At 40.8% G+C, this 17,357-nt stretch overlaps 1 protein-coding gene across 10 annotated transcripts in view; it reads right to left on the bottom strand.

Moving 5' to 3' along the window:
• PACRG (parkin coregulated) overlaps window positions 1-17,357 on the bottom strand; it is a 576,157-nt gene that overhangs the window by 187,964 nt on the left and 370,836 nt on the right. The window contains exon 6 of one of the 10 annotated variants that reach the window (XM_019029894.4): window positions 8,781-13,926. The exons of 8 other annotated variants lie outside the window; for them this stretch is intronic. In XM_019029894.4, coding sequence (XP_018885439.1) covers window positions 13,781-13,926 — 146 coding nt within the window. In that variant the 3' untranslated portion in view covers window positions 8,781-13,780. Of the gene's footprint in view, window positions 1-8,780; window positions 13,927-17,357 lie in introns of those variants that run through there. One more of the 10 variants, XM_063707990.1, reaches the window with a different exon arrangement.

Here is a 17,357-nt window from a genome sequence, read left to right as displayed (position 1 = left end):
CTGTCTCAACCGCATTTGCTCTGTTCCTTTTGTAAATGCCCTCATAAATACCAAAGACAATCTTGGTTTCAATGTTGTGTAAAAATAAAATGCCATAGAAATTAGTTTTGTGAAACGAACAGAAGTGGGAAGGCTCATCTAGGGGGATTAATGTATTCAACAGGTGTTCCATGGGTGGTTCTAGTGTTTGGTCTCAAGGTCAGCCATTCCAGCAAAAGGTGAAAGGCCTGATTCAGAGGTTAATGAGACAATTCTTTGCATATGCTACTGAGTGAAATTGAACGCCATTGTATTTTGGTATCTTATAAATGAAAGCATCATTTGGCATACTTTGTTTGAAATAAAAATTTCTCATCCCAGCAATCCCCTGACCCACAAAGAATCATCACAGTTAGGTGCCTGTTCGTCCAATCTTTTTCCTATGCTGTTACTAGGATATACGTAAGTGTTTTTGTATGTATATACACACGTACAGACACACAGACCATCTGTCAGATAAACGTAGACAGCTCATTTTGATCTGCAATGTGTAAGTGTTTGTATGTATATGTGCATGTTTTATGTTACAATAAACTGTGCTCCTTTTTCCTAAGGCAGAACATATGTATCATTTGATTAAAATGCTGCACAGAAATATTTACTATTTCAGAAAATTCAGAAATTTTTACTATTTTGACATCTGTGTTGTTATTTCTTGTGGGATAGTTTCCTGGGAGTAGAGTTTAGGGGTTGAATGGCATACACACTTAGTATTAAAAGAAAGCTAATTATCTTTCAAAAACATCATGCTTATTTGCCTTCTCATCAACTGTTAACAAGAATGTCCGTTTCCTTGGAATTTCATAAAAACTGGAGGTTATATTTCATAGCGGTTTGAATTTACTGTTAATGAGGTAGCTCATTTCTTCATCGTTTTTGACTATGCTTCTTTTCTGAATTGCTGTTTCTATTGAGTTGTGTGTCTTTTTCTTATAGCTATTTAGGGGTCTTTCATAGGTCTGGGGCATTAAGCCTTTACTGTTGCATGTGTTGAGATTATGTTGTTCCAATTTGCCATTTGCTGTGCAGCTCTATATTGAGTTTTTTCACTGTATGTGAGTTTTAAGTTTATATTATATAGTCAGACCCATCAATCTTTTCCTTATACTTCCTAGAACCTGTTCTGTGGTTGAAAATGGCTTCCTCACTCTGAAATTATTTAACAAAATTATATTTTCTTCTAGTACTTTTATAGATTTAATATTTTTACACTTAAATCTTTAAACATCCTTAAAAGTATCTGGAGACTGCTATGAGACATACCTCCTGACTTTATTTTCTTCTAAATGGAGAATCAATTAACTCAATTTCATTTAATAAATAATCTAGTCTTTCCTTGCTGATTTAAAATATCACCTTTATTGAATTTCTACATTCCCACATACACTCTTGGAGTTTTTTCTGAACGCTCTACTGTTTTCTTATGACTTATCCTTCCGTAGCACAATTGCATTGCTTTGTTCGGAGTAGGGCAAATACTTTTCACTTCTTTACTTTTTCCTCTCTTATAATTCCAAATATTTATTTGCTATATTTTCATGAGACTGTAATTCATGAGATTATACATTTTGAAGGATGTGAAAGACGTTTTAAAAGTTTACATGATGCCTATATATAGGGGATTATTTTTGACTGTCAGAATAACAGTTTTTCAAAATTTACAGCCATATTAATTACAGAGCCTACATGGGGCAATGCAAAGTGCACCCTCCAGCTGTACGGCCTCTCGAAGGCGCCAGCATGCAAGATGCCCTTGGCTTCCCCACTGGTGCCGAACTGTAGCCTCTTCCTTCCTTCAACTCTACGGCACTGCTCCAGCTGGTGTTCTTGTGTGGGATCCCATTCCTGGGGAAATGCTGGACATTTCTTCATAAAGTCAGAGGCTCTTTCCTAACCTCCTCAGCCTCTTTTCCAAAAAGTTCTTAAGAAAAATAAAATAAAATAAAATAATGTTATATTCCTACAGGATTTAAACTAGTTTATAGAATTAACTTTTGTTCATGTGCCCAAGGTCACATGGTTGGCTCCAGAATTTAGAAATTCAACTTAAGACCCAGTAGACAAGGTCTTAGATAACTGATTATTTTTTAAGTCACATTGTATGTATTTTCCTAATTTAAAAAAATACTTAGCAAGGCCTAGTCAAATTGTTCTGAAGTTGGCCTATACTTCAAATCCCCTTTTTCCCCCAGCATCAATTTCTGCACAGCAAAGGAAACAATCAACAGAATGGAAAGGCCACCTATGCAATGGGAGAAAATATTTGCAAACCATATATCTGATAAGGAGTTAATTTCTGAAATATACAAAGAGCTCCTACAACTCACTAGTGAAAACTCCCAAAAAACACAATTACAACATGCAAAGGACTTGAATAGACATTTCTCCAAAGAATACATACTGCTGCCACTATGGAAAGCGGCATGGAGGTTCCTCAAAAAATTAAAATAGAATACCATATAAGCGGGCAATCTTACTGTTGGGTATATACCCAAAAGAACTGAAATTGTGATCTCGAAGAAACATCTGCACTCCCATGTTCCCTGCAGCATTCTTCACAGTGGCCAAGATGGGCAAGCAACCCAACTGTCCACTGATGAATGAAATGTGGTATATGCATATAGTAGAATACTATCCTGGCTTAAAAAAGAAGGAAATACTACCATTTGTGACAACATGGACAGATCTGGAAGACATTATGCTAGGTGAAATAGTCACAGAAGAAGAAATACTGAGTGATTCCTCTTACATGGAGCATCTAAAAATAGTCAAACGTACAGAAGTAGACAATAGAACGCTGGTTACCAGCGGATGGAGAGGGGGCTTATGCAGAGTTGCAGTTCAATGGATTATCAAATTACAGTTATACAAGATAAGTTCCAGAGATCTCTTGTACAACACGGTGCCTAGAGTTAACGATAAGGTATTGTGCACTTAAAATTCTGTTAGGAGGGTAGTAATATAGGAGTTATTAAGAAATAATTTTTAGGCAGCTAGAAAGGGTGAGAGTTCTTAGTGGAATTTTCCTATAATAAAAAGCGACCCCCCAAACCATTTCCTTTCTAACAGAAAGCAGCTTGAAAAACCAGGCTGGCAACATTGATATGTAAATGGCAGCGGCTAAAAACCAGGTCCACCCGACATGGCGGTTCCCCCCCTCTTCTCCTTGTCACCACAGCTGTCATGGCTGCCTCCAAATAACACCACGTGTGCAGGACATCATGCCGACCCGCATTTGCATATTAAAAGGCTAGGGTGGGAGGACCAGGTTGGCTATGTGAATGACACACCTGGTCAAGCCAATCCCCTGGGCCCTAAGCAAATCAGACACCGCCTCCCCCAGCCTCCAGGTATAAACAACTGTTTTTCCTGGGCACACGGGGTTTTTCTCCGTTAGGAGCCCAGCTCCCTCTGTACCGGGGAGCTGTTTTCTTCTTTCTTGTTTCTTGCCTGTTAAACTCTCCGCTCCTTAAAACCACTCCACGGGTGTCCTTGTCGTTAATAGCATTGGCGTGAGACAAAGGACCCTGGTGTTTCTCCAGTCTTCGGAGCTGTATCAGTAGTCTTATGTTAAGTTTTCTTCCCTCACACAGACACACAAGAGGAAACTTCTGGAGATGATGGATGTGTCTGTCTCCTGGTTGTGGTGATGGTAACATAAGTGTATGTATACCTCCAAACTCGCCAAATTGTACACATTAATTATGTGTGGTTTTCATATACCAATTTGTCTTAGTCCATTTGTGTTGCTATAAAATAATACCTGAGGTTGGGTAATTTATGAAGGAAAGGGGTTTTTTGGCTTCCGATTCTGCAGGCTACACAGGAAGCGTGGCACCAGTGTCTACTTCTGGGGCTGCATCTGGTCACAATGGAAGACGAAGGGGAGCTGTTGCAAAGGGATCATGTGGCGAGAGAGGAAGCGAGAGAACGAGGGGGAGGTGCCAGGCTCTTTTAAACAAACAGCTCTTGTGGGAACAGTAGGGTGAGAACTCACCCATTACCATGGGCAGGGCACCAAGCCATTTGCGAGGGATCTGCCTGTACCACCTAAACACCGCCCAGTAGGCTCCACCTCTAACAGTGGGGATCAAATTTCAACATGCGATTCGGAGGGGTCACACAAACCAACTATAGCACAATTACATCTCAGTAAAGCTGAACAAATAGAAAAGGAAGTGTGTGTGTGTGTGTGTGTGTGTGTGTGTTTAAATGCGTTAAAGCAGAATGAAGATGGACAAACACATGAGAACTCAGAAATCTATCAAGTCAAAGAAGAATTTGTGAATTTGTCTATTTTTTTCTCAAGATATTATCTAAACATTATGAATGTACTTATACTAGAAATTTTTCTACTCTTCTCAATGGAACTAGAGACCAATTTCAATGCCCACAGTAGGTATCTAATAGTATCAAAATCACCATTAGTAGAAAATGACCATTAATAAGGCGCCCTCTTTTCCTTCCAAAAACTCCTCCGCATGTATAGATTAGCAGCAAGTGAAAAGAAAAAAGAGAAAGAAAAAAAGATCACCGGCCAGGCGTGGTGGCTCACACCTGTAATCCCAGCACTTTGGGAGGCCAAGGCAGGCAGATCACAAGGTTAGGAGATTGAGACCATCCTGGCTAACATGGTGAAACCCCGTGTCTACTAAAAATACAAAAAATTAGCCAGGCATGGTGGCGGGTACCTGTGGTCCCAGCTACTCAGGAGGCTGAGGCAGAATGGTGTGAACCCAGGAGGCGGAGCTTGCAGTGAGCTGAGATCATGCCACTGCACTCCAGCTTGGGTGACAGACAGAGACTCTGTCTCAAAAAAAAAAAGAAAAGATTACCTAGAAGGATGAAATGAATGCTCTATAAATTTAAAATAAACTTAGGTAAATGAGCTTCTGATGGGTCTGTTTTATGACTGAGAAGTGATGTGAAATTCACATACTAGGTGTACTTCAGAGCAGAGAGGCCGCAGCAGTCCTGGATCCGCTGGAAGTGACAGTTGTAAGAGTGATTGCAAACCTACAAGATGAGCCAAAGAGAGTGAGCCCATGACTCTGTGCGTCACAGAAGCCCCGAGGTAGACAGATAATCCATCGAATAGAAGTGACCGACTAATTTGTAAGCAAAAGGATTTGTAATATTTAGCAAAAAGATAAGGGTACTCCATGGCACTAAAATATAAGGCAATTGCACTGACAGTCCTGCTTAAGGAATGGAAAAGAGAAGAATAAACTGTGTATAATGCTTCATGGTTTATAAGGTCCTTTATAATATTTGTTCTTCACAACAAAATAATGATCACTTCTATTTTTTGATGAATAAATTGAGGTTTGATGAGGTTAAATATGTGACCCTCAAACCATATTTCAGGCATTCATTCACTACAATATCTACTGAATTAACTGTAGCTATTTCTTAAATTTGTAGTGATGTTGTTAGGTTATGACTTTGATCATAGAAAATGGAAGAGTATATCTAATAGCTCTTGAATTTAGAACAGCTCCCATTTTTTTCTTTAAGCAACATTTTGCTCTTAAAGGCTCATGGTCAGATGCTTCCTGGCATTTGGCTGGAGGAATGTATAGCTAGGGTCTAGGGAGGTATGGCATTGTTCCCTTGAAAAAGGAATGAGGCCAGGCATGGGAGGGCCTGGGTCTAGCTTATTCCCCCGGCTGACAAGGACCATTTGAGCTCCTTCATGACCAGAAGTCATCCAGGGATGCCATGGAGACTGACTCAAACTCTTCAGTTGCAGAATTCTTTGGCTAAAATGAGTATTATACAGAAGTCCACAGTATTTTTTTTTTCTTAAAAGGAAAAACCAAAAACAAAAGTAGAACTACTTTTGCTGATGAGGAGAAAGTAGACGCAGATTTCTGCCTTGCACGTAGTAGGCACTTGAATTTTGAATAAGTGAATATCTATCTCTGCGGTAACCTCTTGGCTAACTGTGGATTAACTCATCTCATGTCCCGTGGGTCCAGGCTGCCCCTCTGTGCAGTGTGGCTGTCTGGTCTCAGGGCCTTCAAACTCTAATAGGATCCTTTGGGAGCTAAAATGCCTCACCCCAACAGCGCCCCTAAAAGTGGGCATTTCACACACTGAGGACAGAGTAGCTAAGAACACATAACCATGACCATGTCGCCCACTTAATTTATTCATGGGGGCAGATGTGCAGTGGAAACAAGGGAGATCCTTTAAGACTTGTGGTATGACACAGCTGATGCTTCTGGAAGGCCAGCAGGAGTTACCGCAGAGCAGAACTTCTTTTCAAAAACAGTTGAATATTAGGTCAGTATTCAAGTGACCCGCTATAGCTTTCCTCTTATCTTATTTCACATAATTCATCCTAGAGCCACACAAAACACAGCCTTTCCCCCAAACCTCTACTTACTCTGTAAGCAACCTCAAATCACATTTCCATTATAAAAAAGGAATGTATTATTTTTCTCGCGCTATGAATGGGAAAACTAATATTCTACAAAATGTGTCTTAGAAAGGAGGCCAGAGGCTGAACCGACACCAGAAATGATGAACATTTGGTCTTTCAAATGTGGAAACAGAAAATGAATGGTGCCAGATATTTGATTTGAATAATAAGCCCCAAAATGTAATCCTAACATTTAAAGCTATAAAACAAACCAACAACAACAACAACAAAAATACATAAAATGACGTTGAAATTAAGAGAGAAACTTTTTGTGGGGATTGTTTTCTCAGCACTTTTCTTGCCTTGACCCTCCTATTCTCACTATTAAGATGTTACAAGAAGTGGTTTTTATGCAACATTAAATTGTCCTAACCATCTTCAACAACTCAATACAAGATTCATAAACAAAAAGCACAGGTTTCAATCTCCTGTCTATATCTGGTCAGATTTATGAAGCTTGCAAAATACGTAACACTTGGAGTCTCCATCATCCCAAGATGGGTGTAGCTGAGCAACTCCTGCATGACGTTGAGCTGCTCTGAACAATCTCTGCTGGGGCTTCTTCTCTCCCTTCAAAGACAGTTTGCTTAGAGCTGCTGGGCACCAAACACTTGATCATCACGCCAGGAAATCCAATTTCTTTACTATTTACGTCACACTCACTGGGTGCCAGGTGGTGTCCTGAATGCTTTGCTAATATTGACTCAATCCTTGAAACAAACCTATGAGGTAAGTACTATTAATACCCAAGTTTCACAGACGAGAACATGGTGGTACAGATGAGTTAGGCAGCGTGCTTGCATATCTCATGACTGCGAAGAGCTGTGGCCTGTATTGGGCCCCAGGAGTCTAGCTGTAGAGCAGGAATCTGCAGTTGTCCCCTCTGTGGCCCTCGCAGTTAAATGACAACAATGAGCATCTCTGAGATCACAGCAGATGGCCCTGGGATCTGCATGCAGGGGGGACTGTTGTGGATGTATTTTCCTGCTCATGCCTGAAAGAGCCCCTTGAAGGCTTTGGTTAAGCAGAGTCCACTCTGGGTGAGCTCTCTTAGAATGTGACCTAGACCTGGACTTTCTGAACTTTTTCAAGTAAAGGAAAGAACAGGAATGGGTCATTGAAAATATCCTAAAGCTTTATGTGTTCTGTTTTTAGAGTTTTTCGGAGTCTCTATGCAAGGGTCACTTCCCACATGTCTGAGAAGGAAAGAGGAGGTGAGAGGAGAGAAATAGAGAATCAGAATCTGCCCTTGAATGAAACACTATTTGAAGCATTAAATCACTAAGAGAATGCAACCCTTGAAGGCAGATTGAACATGGAACTTCTGTTACCTTATTAAGTCAAACCAGTTAGAAACCAGATGTCTCCGAAGAAATGGAACATATTTGTTTACAAACATACATAGTAAATGACAAGATGTATGGGAAATAAATATGACACTCTCTGAATTTTTAAAAAGAGTTCTTTACTAAGTTAGCAAGTGACATAGGTAAGGTAGGATCAGCCTAACATGAATAACAATTTTCCTTTAAAGGACCCAGAAACGGGGATCTATAAATAAAATACATTAGCCATGCAGAAACTTTGCTTAAAAAATATTTTTTGTGTTTAATTAGTAACGTTCTATCACACCTTAAAGAATGGGGCCTCACTTCTCTCAAACCTTCCCTTCCACATGCCCTGGGTGAGGAGACACAGAATCAGTGACTCAAAGGACAAGTGGCACCATTGCCACTATCACTCAGGAGGTGAATTGATGCAAAAATAAGACAGATCAGAAGCAGGTGATACGCTGCTATTCATACACCCGTTCATCCGAAAATTGAATGCCTCTCTCCAGACGTCACCCCTAATGGGTAGGTAGGTGGCAAGTATTATTTTCCTCTTCCTTGTGCAGTGTATAAATACCTTGGCAGTCAGTGTGTTCTGAGTAAATAATTACTGTTTTCACCTCTGTTTTTCCCCTAATGCACCGAGACTATATATATAATGCCACATAATGAATTACTGACAGAGTCAATAGCAGACTCGAGGTTTTCTATGTCCCAGTTAAGACGGAATGCTTAAGTCAGCCTTCATCACTCTTACAGGCTTAGTTCTCTTAAACCTCAACCTAATTTTAAGATCAGCCATGTTGTCAATTCTCTGCCTGTACATTAGGTAAGACAACAAGCATGAACATCAACACATTGTCACATCCATGATCTTGCTTTCTTCTACCCAGCTGAACAGTTTCAAAGTTTGATTATCTAATCTCCACATAGTGACCTTGCCTCCCTTTTTCATTAGAAACTTTTTTTTTTTTTTTTTTTTGAGACAGAGTCTCGTTCTTGTCACCCAGTCTGGAGTGCAGTGGTGCAATCTCGGCTCACTGCAACCTCCGCCTCCCAGGTTCAAGCAATTCTCCTGCCACAGCCTCCTGAGTAGCTGGGATTACAGGTTCCCACCACCAAGCCCAGCTCATTTTGTATTTTTAGTAGAGATGGGGTTTCACCATGTTGGCCAGGCTGGTCTCCAGCTCCTGATCTCAAGTGATCCACCTACCTTGGCCTCCCAAAGTGCTGGGATTACAGGCATGAGCTACTGGACCTGGCCAGAAATTTTCTTTTGCAATCTCAAAACCTCCACTCCTTTCACCACCTTTCTGATTTCCTGGGAGCCCTCACCACCAGCCTCCTTAGTGCTGGGGTAGGAAACCTCCCCAGTGGCTGGAGCCAGGCGGCCTCAGTCTCTAGGTGGCCCCTGCCCTTGAGCAGTGAGCTGAAGCCACAGCACAGGGGCCACTCAGTAATTCTGCACTTGTTGCTGGCACCAAGAAGGGTTCCACGTTCACAAGTGTGACTGGAGTTCCACTGTGATGCTCTTTCCTAGATGGTTTGCAGGGACCCTGAAGGGTAACGCTAGACAGTGTGGGATGAGTGTTCCCTGAATTCATCCTCCTTTTATTCAACGTCTGATTTTCCTCTCCTGGCTTTCTGATTTTCCACTTTCCTAGCTGTACCTGGGCATGCTCACCCAGCTTTTGGATGAAACTCTTCCTCCGAGGGTGACAGGGAGTGGAGAAATGATGCTGGCCACGGGACAGGCATGGAGAGCCTGCCCTTCCAACTTGCTTCTGTGAGTGCTCGCCTGGGGATCCCTGCAGCACCTCCGACTCACCACGTCCAGGACTCAATGCACCACCTGCGTCTCCTGTGTTCTCCAGTGCTGAAAACGGTATCACCATCCTAACACCCAAGCTTCTCAGTCATTTTTGAATCATCTTCTTCTCTGCAGCCCATACTTAATGAACTCTTCAGTCTTGCTGATTTTAAGGTGCCATCTCTCAGGCTTTTTCCTCCTCTCCATTATCCTGGTGCAAACCCTTGAGAATGGCCCTTGAGCCCCTGACCTAAGCCCTAGAAATAGTGCCATGAGCAAACATCTACACTCACTTGTTTCTTTCAAAAGACCTTTGCTAAGCCATGGCTAACATTTTCATTTCCGTCATACCTGGACTGCTGTCGCTGGTCTCTACAACCAAGAGCGCTCTGCCCACACTGTGTTGTTCTGACTCTCCCAATCACTCCAAATATATAAAAGACTCACTTCCACCCAGACACATCCCCCCCAATTGATACAGTTTGGACCTATTTCCCTGCCCAAATATCACGTCGAATTGTGGTCCCCAGTGTTGGAGGTGGGGCCTGGTGGGAGGTGATTGGATCATGGCTGCAGATTTCCCCCTCAGTACTGTCCTCGCGATAGTGTATGAGTTCATCTGAGATCTGGTCATTTAATAGTGCATAGTATCTGCTCCCTAATCTCGCTCCTGCTCCAACCATGTAAGACGGGCCTGCTTCTCCTTCGCCTTTTGCCACAATTGTAAGTTTCCTGAGGCAGAAGCCCAGGAGCAGAAGCCACTGTGCTTCCTGTACAGCCTGCAGAACCGTGAGCTCATCAAACCTTGTTTCTTTATAAATTACACAGTCTCAGGTATTTCCTTACAACAGTGCGAGAATGCACTAATACACCCCTCAGGAAGTTTCCCTGTCCTCTAGAAGTGTAACTATATCTCAGCTTGGGAGGGCATGCAGGGATTAAGGTCCTATAGGCCCCAAATGCCCATAGGCATGAATAGCTTTTCTTCCAGCATTGGAATAGATGCAGCAGCTGAAGTGGCTCGCTTCTGTTAGGGCGTGGTTGCACTGGGGGGCCATGACGTAATTACTACATTTCAGAGGCAGGTGAAGAGCTGAAACTGACAGAGGAATGCAGGATTCTTACGTTTGATCTCATGGTCTCTCCAGAGTGTGGACCCAAGAGTAGCGTGGATGGTGGAGTGGACAGAAGGGGGCCTGGCCTGCTCTCTGGGCCTGGTTGGATTTGAATAAATTACAGTAGATGCATGCTGACTTCACATTGCAATCGCAGCCTCATTCTGCTTGTTTTTATTTTCAACTCAAGTCCATCAAATCAGTTTTCATCCTTCAGGTTTGGCCCTGTTGTTTCCTCCCTCATGTATAATCTTTCACACAAACTATCTCTTAGGGTAGGGGCGTGGGGGAACTATAGACTAATTCCCTTCATTCATTTTGTATGCATCCACTGCAGTAAAAATCAATTTAGAATCCATCACTCTTAGGATGCTTTTCTGATTAAGTAAGAAACATTTACCATCTACACAGCATATCAAGCTTTACCACTGGACAATTTTAATGCAAATTAAAGCATAAAGTAGCTCTCTGTTTTTTCCAAGATCCAGACTGGTCCCCTAGAAAGCCTTCCCCGATGCCCCCAGATAAAGTGAGTCATCCCCTCTACTCAGTCCCACCCCACAGAATCCAGCCCAGTATAATAAGGTCACAGCCTACATCGCCTTTATTCATGTGTCTCTGGAACTCAGCATGCAGTAGGTATTCATTAAGTATTGATTTTATGAGATTCAAGGTTTCTATTTGTATATAAGAGATTTAGTTGGCTAACTAACAATTTCAATGGTTGATTACAATCCTAAATGATCCATGTCACTGGGAAATCACAGACACATCTTTAAAGGAGCTTCCTCTTTTATTTCCAGCTTTGTTGAGATATAATTGACAAATAAAAATTGTATATACTTAAGTTGTACACATGATGTTTTGATATATGAATACATTGTGAAATGATTATCATAATCAAGCTAATTAGCATATCCATCACCTCACATTATTACCTTTTTTTTTTTTTTTTGATACTGAGAACATTTGATATCTACTCTCAGGAAATTTCTAGTATGCAATAGAGTATAATTAACTGTGGTCACCATGCTGTACATTAGCTCTCCAGAATTTATTCATCTTATAACTGAAATTTTGTACCTTTTAGCCAGCATCTCCCTATTTCTCCCACCCCACAGCCCCTGGCAACCACCATTCCATTCTCTGCTTCTTTAAGTTTGATTATTTTAGATTCATCATATAAGTGAGATCATGTAATATTTTTCTTTCTGTGTCTGGCTTATTTTACTTAGTATAATGTCCTCCAGGTTCATTCATGACACTCCAAATAGGATTTCCTTTTTTCCCAAGACTGAATAACATGCATATATATATATGGATGTTAGGATTCAGTCTTCATTCTTAGTCTTTATCTGTGTAGTGAATTAATTTGCTTCTCATTTCTTTTTGTAAGTATTCTATAGCTATTTTCTTTGTGGTCACCCTAAGGATTACATTTAATATCCTAATGTTATAAAACTCCAAATTGAATTGATACCAACTTAACTTCAATAACACACACACAAAATGCTCCTATGCAACAGCACCCTCACTCTTTTCAGGTTTTGTTGTTGTTGTTGTTGTTGTTGAGACAGAGTCTCAGTTCTCTCACCCAGGCTGAAGTGCAGTGGCACAATCTCGACTCACTGAAACCTCCACTTCCTGGGTTCAAGCAATTCTTGTGCCTCAGCCACCCAAGTAGCTGGGATTACAGGGGCGCACCACCATGCCCAGCTAGTTTTATATTTTTAGTAGAGACAGGGTTTTGCCATATTGGCCAGGCTGGTCTCAAACTCCTGGCCTCAAATAATCTGCCCACCTCGGCCTCCCAAAGTGTTGGGATCAGTTATTGATATTACAAAATTACGTCTTAATACACTGTATGTCCAAAAACATGAACTTGTATTTTTTATGCATTAATAGGTTAAATAATGTAGAAAAAATGTGGAGTTACACACCAAAGTGAAACAATACTAGTTTCTATAATTGCTCATGTATTTACCTTTACCGAGACCTTTATTTCTACATATGGCTTCAAGCTAATTTCTAGTCATTTCAATCTGTGGCCTCCTTTTAGTGTTTTCTGCAGGGTGGGTGTAGCAGTAGCAAACTCTCTTGGCTTTTGCTTACCTGGGAATGTCTTAATTTCCCCTTTGCTTTTGATATACAGTTTTGCTGGATATTGGGTTCTTGGTTGACAATTTTTTTTGTTTGTTTGTTTTGCTTTTCCTTGCTAAATACATTAGCCCATTGTCTTCTGGCCTCCATAGTTTCTAATGAGAAGTCAGTTGTTAATCTTTGGAGTATTCTGTATACATGATGAGTCCTTTTTCTCTCACTGCTTTCAAGATTGCTTGTCTTTTGATGGTTTGATTATAATATGTCTCAGTGTGGTTCTCTTTGAGTTCATCCTACTTAGAGTTTGTTGAGCTTCTTGGATGTTTACATTCATGGCTTTCATCATATTTAGAAAGTTTTCAGCCATTATTTCTTTGAATAACTTCTCTACCGCTTTCTCTCTCTCTTCTCCTTAGAATCCCACAGTGAACATACTGGTCCACTTTATGATGTTCCACAGGTCCCTCACTCTTTGTCCATTTTTTCAAAAGAGAAATCCTTTTTCTTTCTATTCCTCAGATTCTGTAATTTATTGTGTTATCTTTAAATTCACGAATGATGTTTCTGTCCACTCCAACCTGCTTTTGTATCCTGATAAATTTTTTCTCTCAGTTACTGTCCTTTTTAGTTCCAGTTGTGAAGCTGGTTTCTTTTTAGACTTTTAAAATTTTTTTATTGGTATCTTCATTTTGTTCATACATTGTTTTCTTGACTTCCTCCCCATGTTCTTTCAGTTCTTTGAGTATCTTTAAGATAGTTGTTTTTAAAGCTTTCGTCTAGCAATGTCTACTATCTGTTGTTTCTTAGGGACAGTTTCCATTGATTTATTTTTTACTTTGAATGGACAATACTTTCCTGTTTCTTCGTATGCCTTGTGATTTTTGTTGAAAACTGGATATTTGATCTAATGACATAGTAACTCTGGAAATCAGACTACCCCCTTCCCCAGGTTTTTCTTTTAAAAAAATTGCTCTCTGTTGTATCTGTGCTGTTGACCAGCCTGAGGTGTAAACCTAAGGTCTTCTCTGGTCTTCTTTAGGCCTGTGCCTTTCCTTGGGCATGCATAGTGACTTTCTAGTTGCCTTTGCACATGTGATTGCTTGTCTGGTTTCCAAAAGAAGCAAAGGAGAAAAATGAGGGGGAAGGAGAAAAAAAGAAAAAGGGGGTTACTGGCCATATAAGTTCCCTGGAAATTGCTTCAACCAGAGGGGGAGGGGCTTGCAACAAATGAGGGAGGGATACAGCAATAGTTGCCCCCTCTGTGTTTGCAGCTCCACATTCAGAAGCAGCAATCAGAACACAGGTCCCCAAGTTTTGGAGCAAAGGTCCTTTTCACCTACACTGGCTCCCACAAGCTGTGTGCAAGCTACTCTAGGAACAGGTGCACAGCTCCCTGCCATAGGAGTGGGGGATGGGTAGCTGCCACTTTGCTACCAGCTTATATGACTGAAATTAACCACAATTTACCTTCTAAGCCTTTCTGTGAATGTTTCAATCCTTAGAATAGATGCCAGACTTCAAAAAATGTTCCATCAGACAGATTCTGTCAATGCAATTGTTGTCTAGGTAGGGAGGCAGATGCCTGGTGCTTTTTACTCTACCATCTTCCCAGAATCCTTTCCCTCAATGCCTTGCTTTTAAAAATTCCTCAGTGAATTTAATAATTTGATACAGTGTCACCTAAACAAAGCAAATCAAGTGAAAACCTAGATTATCAGAAAATAAAATTTGGGTGTAAAAATTCCCTGAAAATTCAGAATATGATTAATTTCTTAAAATGAGTGCCCCTCAGGCATTTAAATATATGATTCAATTTGTTAAAATTAGATTTACACAATATGTGCCAGGAACATGTTTATTAGATAAACCAAGATACACCCAAGCTTGCAAGCACGTCCCTCCAAGGAAATCAGTTAATATACTTAGAATAAAAATAGAAAAGACAAGAGCAATGCTTAGCATGAAATCTCACAGATTATTTCACAGAAACACAGGTATTACACTGAAGAATACAGAATCACAGGCATGTTCTATAACAATGACACATTAAGAAAACCATCAACTCTCTAACACTGACCACAAGTGGGTTTCAAAGGGAGGGGGCTAAAAGCAAAACAGAACAAAATAACCTCCTTGAATGTACTTAATTAGGCACTTCAAAACCAGAGCAGAAAGCATCCTATCAGTTCTAAGTTTATGCAGTCATTAAATTTGAAGGTTGAATATTATTTTGCTCCAGGCAGTTCAACTAGCTGTGTGGATGTTGTTTGTATAAATGCCTCATTATGCATAAAAGTGGCATAAACACCCTGTACTTACCTTGCATTTCTGTAAAAGAACTAATTATCAATAGCATCTACTTCATTGTTCCCCACCCTCTGGTATGGAAATCTCATTGATTTTGCCAGCATTTACAAGGGGATCATAAAATCCAGAAATTATTGATTCCACAGCTCAGGTATGAGTTGGTGCCAGGCAATTGGGATTAACTACAGTGTGGGAGGGAAGGAACCCTGGGGTTATCTGCAATGGAACCCAGGTCTTCCTGTTCTTGGGCAGGTTCTAGAGTAAAAGGCTCTGCACAAAGTGGGTGGTGAGAAGAAATAGGAATGAATTGCTTGACTATAAATGACAACATGCACTGAGGTTGAAGGAAAGAAAAACAGATGTAAGAAGGGGAAGGAGAATCTGCATCACAGAATGTCCAATAGGAAGAGGGAAGAGCATATTTGGATTTGACACGTGGATTTGAAGATATGTGAGTGTTTCTCCTTCCTACTTGCTAGATGAAGAAACACACAGACAGACTGAATGACTGGCCTGTGGTCATGCAAGCTATGAAGACAGCAGTAATTGATCCTGGGTCTCCTCATCAGCCATACCATGGCCCTTTCAAGAGGCGGTGTTTGCTTCATTTACTCTGCTTCAGTTAGCTGGTTTCCTGCCAACACAACAGGTCTGAGGGGCCGAGCATCAAAGTGCTGCCACGGTGACAGCCCAGGGGCTGCTAGAGGAAGGTGAAGGTGTGCAATGTGAATGTTTTGTATCCACCCTCCCTCACCATGGTATTTTGGCTCTACAAGGGGCTCTGTGGTGAAGACAGCAATGTGACCACTGGGAGTCTCAGACAAGAACGAAGCAAATTGAGCTGTGCTCTCCTGCCTGGTCTGAAGTGTGTTCAGATACTGCAGATAAAGGCACTTAGCGCAGTGTCTCATATGGAGGGGATGCAGAGTGACTGTTGGCTGCTATCACCATCATTATTGTCACTGGCACTTTGAACTCCAGTGAGTGTAATTATATATATTTGTGCTTTTATTAATTTACATGCACTATTCTATATTTGCTGCTTAGCACAGTGGTTGGCACATATAAAATATTCAGTAAAAATAATGAAATAGATGAATGAATGGTTTTTTTCTATGGCATGTGTGTCAGAAGAGGTGGGATAACCCCATCTGTACCAGGTACCAGGAAGCGAACTCTTCCCAGACTGGCGTCATGAATCTGCACAAAGTGAAACAGTGGCCTAGCAGCCTTCAGGAGACATTGCCGTGTTTTCCTCTGCCCTTTCTCAGTCGGAATCTGTGAAGATGAACTACCTCTTCTTTCCCCTGGATTTCTATCCATAAATGTATCTTTGTACAATTGCTACCAGCATATAATATCTCCACGCTAGAAATCTCAGTGGCCAAGCTCTAGAAATCTCAGTGGCCAAGCTCTATCTTGTGATTTTCCTGCCATCTCCAAGAAACTGATATTTATCATTCATTTCTCTCTAATGAACCAGTTATATACTTGAGTTTGCATATCAAGTCCCAATCTCCTTCTCAGTTTCACTGTGGAGGAGGCTCTATAGTACCACAGAAAGAGTCATCATGTAAATTCTTAACAAAGTGAAGAATTCTTTAAAAAGTGGAAATCCCTGCTTGTTTATTCCCAATATTCAGTCAATTGGCAGGTTTTCTGTTTCTTCTTTTACAAAAGTGTCATTTGTCCCATGAGCATATGTGCTGAGTCTTCAAAGCATTGAGGGGAGGAGGTGCTTAGGAAGTTGATTTTTCTCTTTCCTACTAAAATGCTCTACTTACTAAAATGCCTTAGATAGGACTCAGATAATGTTAAGAGATCATAAAGATAGAAATATTTCAAAAGGAAGAAAGGAAAACCACAAACCACGACTACAATTTTGTCCAGCATTCTTTTAGACTGGTGACTACCTGTTCCTAGAATTGCTGAGAGGTTTTTCAAATCGAGATGAGACGACAGATGTAATTTTTGCTGCATGGAGAACAAGGAAGAATTTGCTATCATAGACAACGTGTGATAGTGATGCTCTGAACTCACTGTTACAGCATAGTAGGGGCAGCTGGCAACAGTGGGGTGGGTACACAGTTGCAAATGAACAAGTAATAAGATTGGTAAATGATTGACTTTTGGGGAGCAAGGGAAATAAATTATTGAAAGAGTACACCATTGGATTCTTTGTAAAAGTTGTCTGGTAGAGAAACCTTACTTTCAATCACAAGTTTTCT

This window comes from Gorilla gorilla, chromosome 5 (assembly GCF_029281585.2).
Source record: "Gorilla gorilla gorilla isolate KB3781 chromosome 5, NHGRI_mGorGor1-v2.1_pri, whole genome shotgun sequence".
NCBI lineage: Eukaryota > Metazoa > Chordata > Mammalia > Primates > Hominidae > Gorilla > Gorilla gorilla.
The sequence above is the reverse complement of the archived record's forward strand: the minus strand, read 5'-3'. Positions and strand labels throughout refer to the sequence as shown.